General features: G+C 36.8%; 1 protein-coding gene across 1 annotated transcript in view; it reads right to left on the bottom strand.

Moving 5' to 3' along the window:
- Positions 1–18605, bottom strand: part of LOC150076598 (uncharacterized) — a 461481-nt gene that overhangs the window by 222824 nt on the left and 220052 nt on the right. Inside the window, exon 7 of the mRNA XM_090387387.1 lies at positions 5482–5533. Coding sequence (XP_090243513.1) covers positions 5482–5533 — 52 coding nt within the window. The remainder of the gene's footprint in view (positions 1–5481; positions 5534–18605) is intronic.

Here is an 18605-nt window from a genome sequence, read left to right on the forward strand (position 1 = left end):
TGTTGTCCTAATATTTCTGAGACTTCTTTATTTTGGTTTCGACTTTTCCTAGTGGAATGTGTGGAGCCATTTCCTTGTGCTGCCCCTAAAGTTTCACTGGATTTGGTGCTATTGCTTGCGAGGTCCTGCTGCAAACAGACAGTTCCCGGCTGGGCTTGAAATTCACATATTATTTGGCTGTCTTGTAGTTTTGCAATTCGTTCTGATATGTTTTCCCCCGAATTCAATTCTTTTCTTCTCTTCTGTTTCTGATTTTGAATGCTTTCTGTCCTCCTGTACAATCCATGCATACCACTTCTACTTTTCTTTGGGTAGCTCTGCCTCGCATAGCAAGTTTCGTCGGTTACGGGGGCCTCTGAGCCACCTTGTGCAACGAGGACTGATTCAAAGCATCCTAGCTTTTCCTCCAGTCGTTTAAGGGTGTGCAATATTTTACTGTTTTGTTCTTTGAGAAGAAAATTCTCTTCCTGCAGTTCCTGTAGCATTTTATGTACAGGGATGAAATTGCTCGCGAGGTTTTCAGCGTATTCCACAGCCTGCATCGAAAAGGGGCTGATGCAGTCTGCAAGGATATCCTTTAATTCCGTACGCGAGACATATTCTTTACGGTTCTCCTCCTGCCTTTCATCCGGGCTATGATTTCTCCTCTGTCTAGCGAAAGCCCCTTCAGAGTGCTCGCAGTCTTCCGGGCAAATATCGCATCCCAAGGTTTCAAAAATTGATCCTTCAGGATGGCCCAAGATGCCATTTCCAAGGTCAGTCTGAGAGAGGATTTCTCTTGTTGCTTGTTCAAGGTCATTAATCTGTTCTGTGCATGAATCTTCACAAATGACTTCATTAGGTAATTCTTCATTATTTTTCCCTGTTTGTTGCCTACAAGCGTTACATTCAAACTTGCGTTTTCTAGTTTTATTTAATCTCTTAATATCTACAGAAGTACAATCAGGCTTATTGCAATAGTTTTTGTGACAAGTAACGCATTTAATTATGAAGTCATCATTGGTCAGACATATGCAGTAAGTAAGCGGCACGGCTGATGCGCTGAAATCTGTCATTCTGAAATGCAAATGGGAGCCGGAATTTCAGTAATTTCGAGGCAGGTAGTCTTTAGTACAACAAGATAGGGCACTTCTATCGTTCGATGACTAGCCTATGAAATATGCAGGTGGAAATGGGGGAGGTTTTAATCCCTAACTTTGTCATAGTTTGACCTTGTCCAGAGCTTAAGTGCCGTATTGCCTTAAGCAGAATATTGCTATGTTCCGCTGCACTGAATCGCTATAAACCAACCGTTCCTTTCAACTATTACACGAAGTATGAATGCTTAAAATCAAGATTAGACATATTACCTGTTCAGGATTCCATTAGTAGACACTATATCCAGATTCCACTTCTCATAAGCTCTCTGTCAGATGTAGGATAGACGTGTGGAAATTTGCCTTTAGCCAGCGGGTGGTTGGTTGGTGGAACAGATTTCCATCCCTTGTCGTGGAAGTTTTTAGCCTAAATAAGTTTAAGGCTCAGCTGGACAGGTATTTCGAACGAACAGAGGTGTGAAGTGGAAGTGGTTTTTTTTTTTTTTTTTTTTTTTTTGGCTAATGCTGCATAAGCTTGCTTTCTTGCATCAAATGCCTCTACTAATGCTATTCCTTCAAAACATCTAGGCGATTTACTCTTGCCTATAACTATCAGCTTCTTCTTGATTGTTCTGCCATGTTGCATGTTAAAAGAACTGTAATCCTCTCTGATCTTCTTTCCTGCAAATGCAGAGGAATTTTTAAAAATCATGCAATGGTCTGGGGTAATCCTGTAGTACAACAATGTTTCATCTGTATTAAATAAAATAAAAACGTCTTCAGGATTATAAGTACTTAACACAGTTTGCCAAGATGTTTCAACCAGTTGTCAGCTGCAGACCCTTTCTGTTCTCCAAACAGGTCCCACGATGAGTGTCAGTAAACTTAGAACAGACTAATAAACTATATTATTAATTTCATATGGTATAAGAGTGATATTAATATAATAATGAACTTAATGGAAAATAACCATGTGGTATCTTTCCCTAACTATTTTGGTGAAAACTGCCAAGGTCGCAGAGATTTCAGAGGCTGCTGGGAGAAAAATGTAGAACAAGTAAATACATGGGCTGTGTTAATGTAGCTAAGAATAAAAACAGGTGCATATATACTTGCGTGCACACCAGTGCTAGGAGTGTAGTAAATAAATTTGAAGAATTTCGGGTGCTGGTCAAAACATCAAAGGCAGATATTGTTCGGATATCAGAGACGTGGTGTCACACAGATATAAGAAATGAAGAATTGAAATTTGGGGAATACAATGAGTACAGGAAGGATAGACAGGATAGGAAGGGAGAAGGGGTTATGCTATTAATTAAGAAACACAAAATCTAAGGAAGTGCATCCAGTTGACATGGGTGGACAGTGCAGTGTTCAGTTAATTTGGTGTGACATTAGCACCAGGAAAGCAAAATTGAGAGTAGGAGTCTGCTATAGGCCTAATGACTCTGATGTCTAAAATGAACAGCTGTACAGAGAAATAGAATGGGCCAGTAAATCATATTGTCTTATAATGGAGGATTTGAATTTCCCAGATTTTGACTGGAACTTGTGGGTTGGTCTTGCACACTACCAAGGCTTTTCTGGATTTATTGGATTATTGTTTTCTACAGGAGCATGTTCGGGAGGCAACCAGATGTAGTAATACTCTTGATCTGATTATCAGTAGTGATTCTTCATGCATTAAGAAACTGCAGATAAAGGAACCACTAAGTGGCAGTGATCACAGTGTGCTGATGTGGGATTTAATCAGAGAGGTAACTACCATCAGGGATAAAGGAAAGGGTTTTTGTTTTCGTAAAGGTGACTACGGAGGTCTGGGACAGTTTTTAAAGTCTATACAGTGGGACCAACTGATTATATCACCAACAGCAAATTCTAAAGTATTCAAAGAATTAATCTTGGAAGCTACTAAGTGTTTTGTTCCAACTAAGAAATATTGTTCAAGGTTTAGGCCTAAATAGATGTCAGGTGATATGGCAGAGAAGAAAAATGCATAGGATACATATAAATTAACAGGTGGCGCAGAAGCCTATGGAAGATATAAGGTGGTCTATAATCCAGTCACAAATTTTGCATCTATATTTACACATGAGTTATTCAGAGAGGGGAATACAAGAGATGTATTAAACTATGGTAGTGAGTTAAAATTATTTTTTAATAACTGAGAGCAAAGTGAAGGAGAAACTGTTGAAGCTGTTAACATAAAAAAGGCATCTGGGACAAATGGAATCTATCCAGTTATATTAAAGGAGCAGCTAAGGAAGTAAGTAAACCCTTAGCCATAATTATGAGAGTCTCCGTGGACTCAGGGATGATACCCATGTACTGAAAAAGTGCAAATGTGACCCCAGTTCACTAAGGAGGATCAAAGAGTGACACAAATAATGACAGACCTGTTAGTTTAACTTCTGTTACAGAGAAATTAAGGGAGGCACTGGTTAAAGAAGCACTGTAGGATCATGTAGACAAGACCAGAGTTATAACTCTGACACATCATGGGTTTGTTCAGGGAAAGTCTTGTCTGACCAATTTGATTGGATACTATGATGTGGTAATAAAGGAACTGAATGCAAAAAATAAGTTTGACATCATATACTTAGATCTTAGGAAATCTTTTGATACTGTTGCACATGGAAGACTGCTGCACAAATTGGAGCAGTATGGCATTAAGGGCAAAATACTGCTATGGATAAAGGGACAGTTGAGTGGGAGAAGACAGAGTGGTAATCAATAGACACTACTCTTTGTGGACTAATGTTATTAGTGGAGTCCCTCAGGGTTCAGTGTTGGGTCCATTGTTGTTTTCTGCATTTATAAATGATATTGACGATGGTATATCAAGCTTAACGTCAAAGTTTGCAGACTATACAAAGGGTGGCAGGGTTGTTAAGGACACTAATGACAATACGTTGCTGCAACAGGATCTTGATAAGTTGAGCAGATGGGCTGAGAAGTGGCAACTAAAGCTTAACGTTCACAAAATATAAAGTACTTCATATTGGCAACAGTAACCCCAGAGAAACATATCAACTGTGTGGTGCTACGTTCAGGTGGTAGAGAATGAAAAGGACCTGGGGTAATTGTACAGTCAGATATCAAGTTTTCTGAGCAGTGCAGACAGTCTGCAAGAGTAGCTCGTGGTGTCTTGTTAACGATATATAGGAAGTTTTCTAGTAGGAATAAGGTGGTGATTATTCCCTTGTATAAGTCAATGGTCAGGCCATACCTTGAGTACTGTATACATGCCTCATTTTAGAAAGGATGTAGAGCTGCTGGAATGAGTACAGAGAAGTGCAACAAAATTAGCGAATGGAGCAAAGGGTTGCTCATACGAAGAAAGGCTTAAGTTTTGCAAATTGCAGTGTCTGGTGACTAGCACCTATGAGGTGATCTGATTGAGGTGTATAAGGCCTTGAATGGTTTAAGCAAGGTCAATGCTGATGGGATTCTTCCTCCTGCCCAGATTAATCACCTGAGGGGACAATTCAAATTGAGGAAAGAGTTGTAGAATAGATGTGCAGAAATTTTCCTTTAGTCAGCAGGTAGTTAATTGCTGGAAAAAACTTCCATCTGTCATTGTAGAAGTTGACAGCTTAATTAAATTCAAGGCAGAACTAGACAAACATTTGGAGTGAATGGATGGGCGAAATGGGAAGGTTTTTTTTTTTTTTTTTTTTTTTGGCTGTTGCTGTATAAGCTTGCTTACTTGCATTATATGCCTCTACTAATGCTAAATGTGTGAACCAGCAGAAATTCCCAATTAATCAGCAATTTTTTGGATTGTTAAATGATGATAAGAATGAATTTTTCTCCATTCACTTCAGCAACCATTTCACCACTGCTTGAATGGTGATCTGAATATTAGCTGGGTTATTTTCAGAAACATTTCATCCATTGTCAAACATGCACACTTCCATTTAAAATAGATGTTAAACAAACTTAGGTATTCTTGTTTGTGGCACAGACTGTTGGAAAACAGCCTTACTTAAAAAAGTATAATCAAATGAAATTTTTAAAATCTTTTAGATCTTTAATATGTTGTGTTTCTTATTTCTTTAATATCTTGTTTTTAACAATTGTTCATGCAAAACTTGGATGCCCACACCTTTCATTTTTGTATGCATTACTATTGCGACAGAGGTCTAAAATAGGTGTGAACTTCAAACATACATTCACCTCTAGTTTCATGTAACAGAAAACTGCTAAAATTAGTAATGAGGTAAATCCTTCCTTTACCCCACAGTCACTTCTTTTGTAATATAATAGACTCGTATATAAATCACGAAAATTTGATATGAATTTTAAAAATTTATTCTTAATTAACAATGATGAAAAATTATAAGTACAGTATTAAAAAAGTACATGCACACTTCCATTTAAAATAGATGTTAAACAAACTTACGTATTCTTGTTTGTGGCACAGACTGTTGGAAAAAACAACTGTGGCAGAGTAGCTGAAAAATATTAAGTCCAAGAAACATTTGAGTTACCAACTGTATAAGCAATAAAAAATAATTATAATAATTAAGTGATAAAAAATAGCAGGGTAAAAAATAAATTGTGAAACAAAAAGTTTGAAAAGCTATCATGTTGTCTCGTCCGGATGGAATTAAGAATACTGAACACTGTTGCACATTGCAGCTGACTGCCTGAGGGGAACTATTGTCACATGTGCACGGTACACAATAGAGTTGACACTGCAGAATATACAGGGTGTCTCAAAAATATTGCTACAAACGTTTAGGGGAGGTAGGTAACATCTAAAGGAATGTGAATCGTATAGGAACCCATAACCGGAAACGTCACCGTAAGTCGGTACACGGCGCTGTTCATCAGTTCAGGAGAGGGAAAATTTCTGGTTTACTCATTCAAGCAGTAGTCGCCGCAAGAAGAGCATGCATCGATATACGAACTGTGAGCTGGCAGACATGCACCTAGTGTATGGATTAGCAGAGGGCCCACATGGTGTGCACCCCCATGTGGCACAACATCGCTTCGCAATAAATGTGTGGGCAGGTATGGTCGGTGACTACTTAGTCGGCCCATACCTGTTACCATCCCGCATCAACTCCACTAAATATCGGATCTTTCTTGAACATGTTCTACCAGGGTTACTTGACAATGTTCCAGGAAATGTGAGATGCAACATTTGGTTTCAACATGAAGGGGCGCCTGCCCATTATGGAAGGTGTGTTCATGACCATTTGAACAGGCGTTTTGGGTGTCGATGGATTGGCTGTGGTGGACCCGTTGCCTGGCCCCCAAGCTCACCTGATTTATCGAGCCTTTATTTCTTTCTGTGGGGGCCCTTGATTCTATCATGTATGAATCGCCTGTGGAGATGGAAATGGATCTCGTGGCGAGATTCATCTGCACTGCTGCTACTGTCAAAGAAATTCCAGGTGTGTTCGACCGTGTCCGCCAATCCATGCTGCCTCTGTGTCACGCACGCATCTCGTCTCGTGGTGGAACCTTCGAGCATCTGTTGTAACATCATGAAATGCATCCATTTCGTACTCCATTGTTAATATTATTATGTCAAATAAATGTTTGCCACTAATTACTGTCTTGTGTCATTTCTGCTTCTTGTTCCTCTGCTACTAGTTTCCTGTGCAATTTCCGGTTATGGGTTCCTATGCGATTCACATTCCTTTAGATGTTACCTACCTCCACTAAATGTTTTTACCAATATTTTTGGGACACCCTGTATGTACTGTACCTAGGCTATGACAACATAGTACCTGTCTAGGCCAGTTGTTCCCGAAATACTGAGATCTATACCCCTTCAAAAATTAAATAAAATTCGCAGACCCCCTATATATATATATATATATATATATATATATATATATATATATATAAATAAAATATAAGGATAATAGAAAAAGTAAATCAATCAAATAATAATACTATCAGGGACTTAAGAAAATGCAAAAAAAAAAAAAAAATTATTATCGCTTTTTACCGACAATCTAGATGACTTCAACTGGGGCCAACCACCCAGACTGAAGGCAAAAAACAACAAGAGGTTCTCTGTTTCTGTATATGTGCTAAGTAATTTAAATCTAAATCAAATATAAACAAGTATAGGCCAAATATAAATCAAATGTAAATAAATTTTAGAATTATTAGAATCAAATGTAAGCAATATAAGTAGCCACTGGAAGAGCTGAAAGTGATTCTTGCACTGCTTCTATTGGAATGAGCCGCAGCCTGGAAAATAAGATGCAGGATATTTCAGAGACTGCTGGGAATCATTGGGGTACAAATAAACACATAGGTTGTGTTAGGGGAGCTAAGAAAAAGAACAGGTGCATGTATACTTGCGTATACACCAATGCCAGGAGTTTAGTAAATAAATTTAATGAATTTGAGGTATTGCTCAAAACATCAAAGGCAGATATTGTTGGGATTTCAGAGACGTGGTGTCACACAGATATAAGGAATGCAAAACTGGAATTTGGGGAGTACAATGTCTACAGAAAGGATAGAAAGGGAGGAGGAGTTATGCTATTAGTTAAGAAATACATGAAATCCAAGGAAGTGAAGCCAGTCGACATTGCTGGACAGTGCAGTGTCGAGTCAGTTTGGTGTGACATATTATTATTATTATTATTATTATTATTATTATTATTAATACTAGCCACATAGTGCAAGGAAGCCTGAGGCTTATGCTACACCGGCCAAAAAAAAATTCCAAGTTACCATGAGAGAGGGGGGGAGGGAGACAGAGAGAGAGTCAGAAGTAGAAGGGAATCACCAAAAAAGAGAAGAATGATGATATCCAGCTCAGGACCCTGGGTGTGCCAAGCCCATACTCACCAGATGTGAGCCCCTGGGGGTAAGCATTGGGAGATCAAAACTGAGAGTAGTAAATCAGAGTCTCTTATAATGGGGGATTTTAATTTCCCAGATATTGACTGGAATTTGGGGGCTAGTCACTCACACACTAGCAAGGCTTTTGTGGATTTATTGGATGATTGTTTTCTACATCAGCATGTTCGGAAGGCAACTAGAGGGAGTAATACTCTTGATTTGATTATCAGTAGTGATTCTTCATGCATTAAGAATCTGCAGGTAAATGAACCACTAGGTGGCAGCAATCACAGTGTGCTGAAGTGGGATTTACTCAGAGGTAATTACCATTAGGGGTAAAGGGAAGGGTTATTGCTTTCGTAAAGGCAACTACAATGGACTGAGTCAGTATTTAAATTCTATACAGTGGGACCAACTGATAATGTTAAGAACAGCAAATTCAAAATGGGAAGCATTCAAAGAACTTATCTTGGAAGCTACTAGGCTTTACATACCAACTAAGAAATATTGTTCAAGGTTTAGGCCTAAGTGGATGTCAGATGAACTAATGAGACATATGGCAGAGAAGAAAAATGCATGGGATACATACAAATTAACACGTGACACAGAAGCTTATCTGTAACCTAGTTACAAAGGAGGTTAGACAGGCGAAGGCAGATTATGAGAAATCTTTGGCAAGGGATGCAAAGAAAAACATCAAAGAGTTCTTTACTTATGTAAACTCTAGAAGGAAGGGGATGAATCAGATTGGTCCACTTGATATCGATTGGTCAACTGTTGATGATCCTGCTCAGGTAGCTAACAAACTGAATGAATATTTTGCATCGACATTCACACATGAGGAGTTATTCAGCGAGGGGAATGCCAGAGATGTATTCAACTCTGGCAGTAAGCTAGAGAATCTTGTAATAACTGAGAGTAAAGTGGAGGAGAAATTGTTGAAGATAAATACAAGAAAGGCACCTGGGGGTGGATGGGATCTATCCAGTTATATTAAATGAGGCAGCAAAGGAAGTAAGCAAACCCTTAGCCATAATAATGAGAGCTTTTTTGGACTCAGAGGAAGTACCCATGGACTGGAGATGTGCAAATGTGACCCCAATTCACAAAGGAGGATCATGGGCGACACAAGTAATTATAGACCTGTGAGTTTAACTTCTGATCCTGGAAAATTAATGGAGGCACTGGTTAAAGAAGCACTGCAGGATCATCTAGACAAGACTTCAGTTATAGCTCAGACACAGCATGGTTTTGTTAAGGGGAAGGGGCAGTCACAAAAGAACTGAATGCAGGGAATAACTTTGATATTATATACTTGGATCATAGAAAGGCTTTTGATACTGTTGCACATGGAAGACTGCTGCACAAATTGGAGCAGTGTAGCATTGGAGGCAAATTGCTGCTATGGATAAAGGGGTGGTTGAGGGGGAGAAGACAGAGAGTGGTAATCAATGGACACTGCTCAGCATGGACTAATGTTATTAGTGGAGTCCCTCAGGGTTCAGAATTGGGTCCATTATTGTTTTCTGTATTTATAAATGATATTGATGATGGTATATCAAGCTTAATGTCCAAGTTTGCAGACGATACGAAGGTTGGCAGGGTTGTCAAGGACACTACTGACACTATGCCACTGCAACAGGATCTGGAAAGATTGAGCAGATGGGCTGAGAGGTGGCAAATGAAGTTTAACATTGACAAATGTAAAGTACTACATATGGGAAACAGCAACCCCAGAGCAACGTATCAACTCTGTGGTACTACACTGACAGTATTAGAGAATGAAAGGGACCTGGGGGTGGTTGTGCAGGCAGATATGAAGTTTTCTAAGCAGTGCAGATGGGCTGCACTGCAAGAGTAGCTCATGGTGTATTGTCGATGATATATAGGAATTTTTCTAGTAGGGATAAGGAGGTTATTATTCCCTTGTATAAGGCAATGGTCAGGCCACACCTAGAGTACTGTATACAGGTCTGGAGGCCTCATTTCAAGAAGGATGTAGAGATGCTGGAACGAGTACAGAGAAGGGCAACAAGATTAGTGAATGGAACAAAGGGGTGCTCTTACAAAGAAAGGCTTAAGTTTTGCAAATTACAGTGTCTGGAGACTAGGCACCAGCGAGGTGATCTGATAGGGGTGTATAAGGACTTGAATGGTTTGAGCATGCTCAATGCTGATGGGATTCTTCCTCTTGCTCAGAATAATCACCTGAGAGGGAATAAATTCAAATGGAGAAAAGACAGATGTAGGATAGACGTGAGGAAATTTGCCTTTAGCCAGCAGGTGGTTGGTTGGTGGAATAGACTTCCATCCCTTGTCGTGGAAGTTGATAGCCTAAATAAGTTTAAGGCTCAGCTGGACAGGTATTTCGAACGAACAGAGGGGTGAAGTGGAAGTGGTTATTTTTTATTTATTTATTTATTATTTATTTTTTTTTTTTTTTGGCTGATGCTGCATAAGCTTGCTTTCTTGCATCAAATGCCTCTACTAATGCTAATGCTAAGTAAAATATAAATGTAAGCATATATTAATCATCATTGACCCGACAGAGAACTTAATTTAATGATTAAAATAAGATTAAATATATAATACATACTACATATTTACTGTATCTAGGACATAATGTAATAGTCATCAAAATAATATGTGGTGCCCCCTATGTGATGGATACGGTAAAAATAAATATAAATAAATAATTAAATTTAAGTTAATGCAAAGAGAAACATGCAGATAGTAAGAAGAAAAACTAAAGGAGCAGGAATAATAGAACCTGAACTCCACAAAGGCAAAAAATAGTTTCTCCTATGTCCTCGGATTGCCCTAATAATTTCGGAGTAAAAAAAATAGAGTGTAGGAGAGTTTAAAGACATTACAAGATATAAGTTGTGGCTTGGGTATGCCTGGGATCGCAAACCCGTTCCTATAGTAGGACCCTGAATTGAATTTGCATGTTACCTCAGCGTGAACTTAAGTACATTTAAATGAATTTATATGTGTGTATATATATATATATATATATAAAATAAAAAAAAAATGATACACTGTAATTTGCAAGCCAGTGGGTACAAGTTTTCTACACCGTAAGACACCAAGAATGCAAAGTGTACACTATGTACACTATATATACATGGCACTAAATATGACAATTATATTGAAACAATAGGTTCAGAAAACAAATTTTTGAAATTAATTATGCTTATCACTTTCCTGAATTGATATTTTCAGTTAAGCGATAGGGAAATTATTATTAATCAACTTGCCGTACAACGCTATTATGCCCGCTGAACAGTTTTTATTACTATTGCAAATATAAGCAATCCTTAGACATTGTGATAAAATTATATTAGCATGCACTGATTTTGATTTATTAGATCTCCAGTTTGTAAGGCTGACTACATTAAAATTAAATGTGTCTCTTTTATTATATACGTTTACATCTATATTATTATTATGGAATATTTCTATATGAAGATCCAAGTAATTTGCAATAGTATCGGAACTATTAGTTTTTTCTAATAAAAGTTCTACTGAATATAATTTACTGTAATCCTGGACAAAATGTGGACAATTAAAAACACATAGATCATCTACGTATCTGTATATAAGTAGGTTATCTTGGAATGCTCTTTCTGTATAATATAGATAAAGGTTTGCGATTATGCTTGATGCTGGACTTTCCATAGGGGTGCCAGTTACTTGCAAGTATAACGATGTTCCGTCATATACATAATTATTAAAGATGCATAATTTTATTAGAGTATCCCAATTGGTTAAATCAACCTTTATAGCATTTTTATTTTCCAAATATAGTTTCTGGAGAATGACTTTTAAATTATCAAGATTAATGCTCGTAAATAGACCGTTAAAGTCAAATGTTTGTATTTGTTGAATATTGTTATTTTTTATTGCATTTATAATCGGTAAGTTATTATTTATTATAATAGTTTTATTTAAGTTATTTAATATAATTTTAAGTAACTTTTCTAATGTTTTTCCGGGAAATTTAGCATAACTATCTCTACATGATGTTATGAATCTAAAAGCAATAGGTGATTTATGAAATTTGGGTATGCCATATATAAACGGATATTTTAGGTTATTATACTTTAACTTTAATTTTTTGTGCAATGCAATTAATTTTTTGATTATTATATTAGAGGAAGATGTTATCTGTTTATATGTATGGCTAGACTGTAGTTCATTTTTTATAATTTCTATATAATATGATTTACATATGATTGCATAATTGCAAGCAGCTTTGTCAACAGGAGTAATTACAAAATGTTCATGTATATCTTTGAGCTGCCTATTTATTAATTTGGTATTATGTAGATTATCCTGTATGAATTTCAACTGATTATATTTGTTAGATATGATATTAAGCATTTTAAATAACCACATATGGTATGCCTCAACTGGTATGTTATATTTGTATGCTGATCTTATGCAGTATTTTAGTAAATCTAGATATAACAATTTTTTAAAGGTAGATTTATTAATAGGTAGATTAGATTGGAACTACAGTTAGCCATACATATAAACAGATAACATCTTCCTCTAATATAATAATCAAAAAATTAATTGCATTGCATAAACAATTAAAGTTAAAGTATAATAACCTAAAATTTCCGTTTATATACGGCATACCCAAATTTCATAAATCACCTATTGCTTTTAGATTCATAACATCATGTAGAGATAGTTATGCTAAATTTCCCAGAAAAACATTAGAAATGTTACTTAAAATTTTATTAAATAACTTAAATAAAACTATTATAATAACTTCCCGATTATAAATGCAATAAAAAAATAACAATATTCAACAAATACAAACATTTGACTTTAACAGTCTATTAACGAGCATTAATCTTGATAATTTAAAAGTCGTTCTCCAGAAACTATATTTGGAAAATAAAAATGCTATAAAGGTTGATTTAACCTATTGGGATACTCTAATAAAATTATGCATCTTTAATAATTATGTATATGACGGAACATTGTTATACTTGCAAGTAACTGGCACCCCTATGGGAAGTCCAGCATCAAGCATAATCGCAAACCTTTTATCTATATTATACAGAAAGAGCATTCCAGGATAACCTACTTATATACAGATACATAGATGATCTATGTGTTTTTAATTGTCCACATTTTGTCCAGGATTACAGTAAATTATATCCAGTAGAACTTTTATTAGAAAAAACTAATAGTTCCGATACTATAGCAAATTACTTGGATCTTCATATAGAAATATTCCATAATAATAATATAGACGTAAACGTATATAATAAAAGAGACATTTAATTTTAATGTAGTCAGCCTTACAAACTGGAGATCTAATATATCAAAATCGGTGCAATGTCTAATATAATTTTATCGCAATGTCTAAGGATTGCTTATATTTGCAATAGTAATAAAAACTTTATTACTATTGCAAAACAGGCATAACAGCGTTGTACGGCAAGTTGATTAATAATATTTTCCCTATTGCTTACCTGAAATATCACTTCAGGAAAGCGATAAGCATAATTAATTTCAAAAATTTGTTTTCTGAACCTATTGTTTCAATATAATTGTCATATTTAGTGCCATGTATATATGTACATAGTATACACTTTGCATTCTTGGTGTCTTACGGCGTAGAAAATTTGTACCCACCGGCTTGCAAATTACAGTGTATAATTTTTTTTTTTTTATATATATATACATATAGTTAAATTCATTTAAATGTACTTAAGTTCACGCTAAGGTAAGATTCAAATTCAGTTCAGGGTCCTACTATAGGAACGGGTTTGCGATCCCGGGCATACCCAAGCCACAACTTATATCTTGTAATGTCTTTAAACTGTCCTACACTATTTTTATATATATATATATATATATATATATATATATATATATATATATGTGTGTGTGTGTGTGTGTGTGTGTGTGTGTACACTGGATTTTTTGAAAATAAAATTCAGTTTTATGTTTAAAACAACTCAACTTTATTTTTACATAAATATGTAATAATAACTTTATTTATCATCAATTTGCTATACACAGAACGAATAATTTAACCAGTTCCAGGGGTCATTTCGCGTACCAAGGGGTACTTTAAGTACCCCTTGGTACTTCAAGTACTCCAAGTACCCCTTGCAATCTGCAGACCCCTGGGGATCTGCAAACCAGTTCCAAGGGGTACTTGAAGTACCCCTTGGAACTGGTCTGCAGATCGCCAGGGGTCTGCAGATCGCAGTTTGGGAATTGCTGGTCTAGGCTATTGAATGAATATGTACAGTAAATTTTTGACTTAAACTTAATTGAAAACTGTGTTATAGTGACACCTGTGCTGTTTGAAGCTGTGCTAAGCCAGGTATTGCTGTAACTAGGTTTTCTGAAAAAAAAATTCAAACTTTTATGTTGAAAAAAACTTAACTTTATTCTTATTTTTACATAAATATATAATAATAACTTTATTTATCATCAATTTGCTATACACAGAATGATCATTTGACCAGTTTCAAAGGGTCCATTTCCTGAGCCCCCTGGAACTGGTCTACAGACCCCAGTCTGGGAAATGCTAGATAATTACTGAACTGCATAGTAATTTAGCTAATGAGAGGAAAAACTGCAACAGGATCTGGAAAGGTTGAGCAGATGGGCTGAGAGGTGGCAAATGAAGTTTAACATTGACAAATGTAAAGTACTACACATGGGAAACAGCAACCCCAGAGCAACGTATCAACTCTGTGGTACTACACTGACAGTGGTAGAGAATGAAAGGGACTTGGGGGTGGTTGTGCAGGCAGATATGAAGTTCTCTGAGCAGTGCAGACGGGCTGCAAGAGTAGCTCATGGAGTATTGTCAATGATATACAGGAATTTTTCCAGCAGGGATAAGGAGGTGATTATTCCATTGTATAAGGCAATGGTCAGGCCACACCTAGAGTACTGTATACAGGTCTGGAGGCCTCATTTCAAGAAGGATGTAGAGCTGCTGGAACGAGTACAGAGAAGGGCAACAAGATTAGTGAATGGAACAAAGGGGTGCTCTTACGAAGAAAGGCTTAAGTTTTGCAAATTACAGTGTCTGGAGACTAGGCACCAGCGAGGTGATCTGATAGAGGTGTATAAAGCCTTGAATGGTTTAAGCATGCTCAATGCTGATGGGATTCTTCCTCTAGCTCAGAAAAATCACCTGAGAGGGCATAAATTCAAATTGAGGAAAGACAGATGTAGGATAGACGTGCGGAAATTTGCCTTTAGCCAGCGGGTGGTTGGTTGGTGGAACAGACTTCCATCCCTTGTGGTGGAGGTTGATAGCCTAAATAAGTTTAAGGCTCAGCTGGACAGGTATTTTGAACGAACAGAGGGGTGAAGTGGAAGTGGGTTTTTTTTTTTTTTTTTTGGCTGATGCTGCATAAGCTTGCTTTCTTGCATCGGATGCCTCTACTAATGCTAATGCTAAAAAAAAGACAAGTAACTTGAAGTACTTGTTTTTCAAGTAACTTCAAGTTCTTGTGTGGTTTGAATTTATTACTTTAGCAAGTAACAAATTCCAACCACGCAAGGCCTTCAGTTCATGACAGGCTATGTTATTTTATCTTATTGGGTGGGTATATCAATAGATGTGACTTAAGATAGGGACTGATGAACAGACAATGTGGACTGAGGCAACACACATTTACCATCCAAAGTAATGTGTGGACAGGATACAAGACAAAGCCCTAGTGGGACCCTCCTTTTTTTCAACAGTATTATGGCAAGCAAAATGTATCTGTTTTACAGAAATTTTCATGTATTTCTTTGATGATACTGCATTATCAAAATGTTACTATAATCTTCCAGCATAGAAATATACTGCTCATACTTCCCAACTATCACATCTTCTTGATGAAGAACCTTCTAGTAGGTGGGAGTACATCAGTAGCAAAACTATAAAGTCTAGGTCCCATGCATGATTCTTGTGACTGGGCCCATGCACCTATAACAACCAATCCAAAAACCAACTGGCATGTGGTTGAACAGCACAGAAGATACAAGCAGAGATTACCAGTCACCCTAACAGAAAACCCATAGGTCTGTGCTGGTAGATGACCAATATGGGGGGGGGGGATAATTTATCAAATGTTCTTTCAAGAATCTGTGAATCTCTGTCAGAATGAGGAGAGAAGAGACACCAATCTCAATCAGCTGGATATCATAGTGGCAGTGTTACTTTCAATGTTATTTTCTATTGCCTGCGAATATGCATAAGCAAATGTTTCAGCAGCACATTTGCTGCTGACTAGGAATAAAAACTAGGTCTCAGGTTCCTCTCAGCAGTAGGTTTGTGTATCACTGATACCTTGATTGGCTAATCTTTCTTTAAATGGCCTGCTAACAGGAATGTAACATAAGTACCAGGCTAGAAGCACTTTCTGATTTTAGAGTTTATAATAAGATTACATTTGGAATAAATTTTATGGTTATGTGTGTCTTTATTTTCAGCATTCCAGAGGAGTTATCAAATATTCATTAGTACATTCACTACTCTTTCTTTCCCTTTTTTGATATCAGAGGTCAGGTTCAGCTCAATGACAAGAATTTCAGCAGGTCTTAGCCTATGGTAATGGAAACCAAGTGTACAAAATATGACCATAGGATTCAAAGGAAGTGCTTACCAGCCAGCACTTGAAGTCCTGATGTGCAGATAATGCAACACCCATGCTTGAGAAGCAGTGTCTGCTTCTCATACCCATTGCAGTTCAGGAGGGTGGCAAAAAAATTTAACATATAGAAGTCAGACCTCTGTTTAAAGAACTTCTTTATAGAGAAATTTGATATTTAGCAATTTTTTAATGCTCCTGGGTAATTATATTTATAATAGTTTCAGTAGAACGAAGAAAATTTCTATAATGAATGATTACGAGAGACTTTACCGGGAACGCACTGTTCGCACCTATTGAGTCAATTAGTGCTGCTAAGCACGAATTAAGAGCCAAAGGGATTACCATGCTGCAACTTAGTGTTACTCTTAAAATCTATCCAACAGCTTGTCCCACATACCCAGAAATCACACTGGTCATCTGATTGGTTTTCTACAATCAGCGTGACTTCCATTGTTTACTAGTATTCAACACGATAGGCAAATAATTCATTTGAAATAAATAGAGCACATGAAATTGAAGACACATTAATTTACTTATCCAGTTCAGCTATTAATACAGCTACTATCACTGGCATTGACACTTTGTTTCCAGAAGTAAGTACTGTAAGGATCTGTTTTATATCTATATTTTGCAGTTATAAAATCTTCTTTTACTTCAAGTTCTTTGTCAGGTTCAAGGTTTCATTGATGCCATGTTTCTCTGTCCTGTGCTATACTTTTAATTCCTGCATAATTTCCTCTTACTGTCCAATCCATCATTCCAATTCTCCTTATCTCAACAGTTCTCTTCCCACACATCTACCCTTCAATCTCTTTCCTCAGCATGCTTTCTGTTCTCAACACATGTCCTATAAAGTTATTTTGTCTCCTTAATTCTTTACAAACATTCTCTCTTCTACTTTTGCAAAATCTCATTCTCACTCTGTCCATCCATTTCATCCTTTCCATTCTCTTCCACACCCACATCTCGAAAGCCTCTAGGCATCTAATCTCCTCTTTCCCAGTGTCCATGTCTCGGAGGCATATAGTACAACAGTCCATATTAATGTTTTCATCATTTGCTTTCTTAATTCCTCCTTGAAATTTCTTCTGAATAGTTCTTTTCTATTACTAAATACTTCTTTCCCATTGTAATTCTTGTTTTTATTTCTTCCAGGCTTTTCCTAATTTCTGCGTCATTATGCTTCAAGTATCTGTATCTGTCAACCTGTTACAATATTATTCCATCTAATGTTGTATTGATTCTTCTTCTTGGCCGCTTTGAAATTAACATTACCTTGATTTTATTGCTATTAATCTTCATATTTTACTCATTTATTGTGCTGTTCAAGATGTCCAAGGAGCTCTATAATTCTTCCTTATTATGATTAAAGAGGCCTGTGCACTCTGGATTCATTATTAATATCGAATTACTGTGGACAGAGTGAAATGGAGACAGAATAAATTATGACAAGTTTAATAATAGGAAAAATGCATACATATATTAGATTAGATACATACAAAAGGCTTTCGGTTATTTTTGTTAACCTTCCTACATATGTCAGTTAAAAGTGGAACGTGAGGGCATGTACTGCCAATCATGTACATGAACTGTGTGATTAATTGTTGGATGTTGAAGCCTGTGTCATGGCAACAGATGCGGTAGACAGCATCTCTTGCTGTGACTGCAGTAGCTGCTACATTAGGGAAACTGGGAGACGGCTTGGAAAATGTCTTTTAGAACACAAAAGAGCAATCTGCTTAGCTGATGTAGAACACTCGACTATTGCTGAACACAATTTGGGCAACTCACCACAACATTGACCCACACTGTGATGTCGTGATTGTGGATAGGTCCCACCACTATCAAAGACGCACCTGGTTGGAGTCACTGAACATCACATGCTCCAATACCTCGGTCAACAGGAGCAGTGCATGTCGTATCCACCCTATCATTGAAACAACCATTTTGATTAATGACACAAACGTTGGCAACGTCCACATGCATCACAACCACAGGCTTCAACATCCAACAATTAATCATGCAGTTCATTTACATGATTGGCAGTTCTCGCCCTGATGTTCCATTCTTAACT

The sequence above is a fragment of the Mastigoproctus giganteus genome, chromosome 13, assembly GCF_048544385.1.
Source record: "Mastigoproctus giganteus isolate SK-2022 chromosome 13, ASM4854438v1, whole genome shotgun sequence".
NCBI lineage: Eukaryota > Metazoa > Arthropoda > Arachnida > Uropygi > Thelyphonidae > Mastigoproctus > Mastigoproctus giganteus.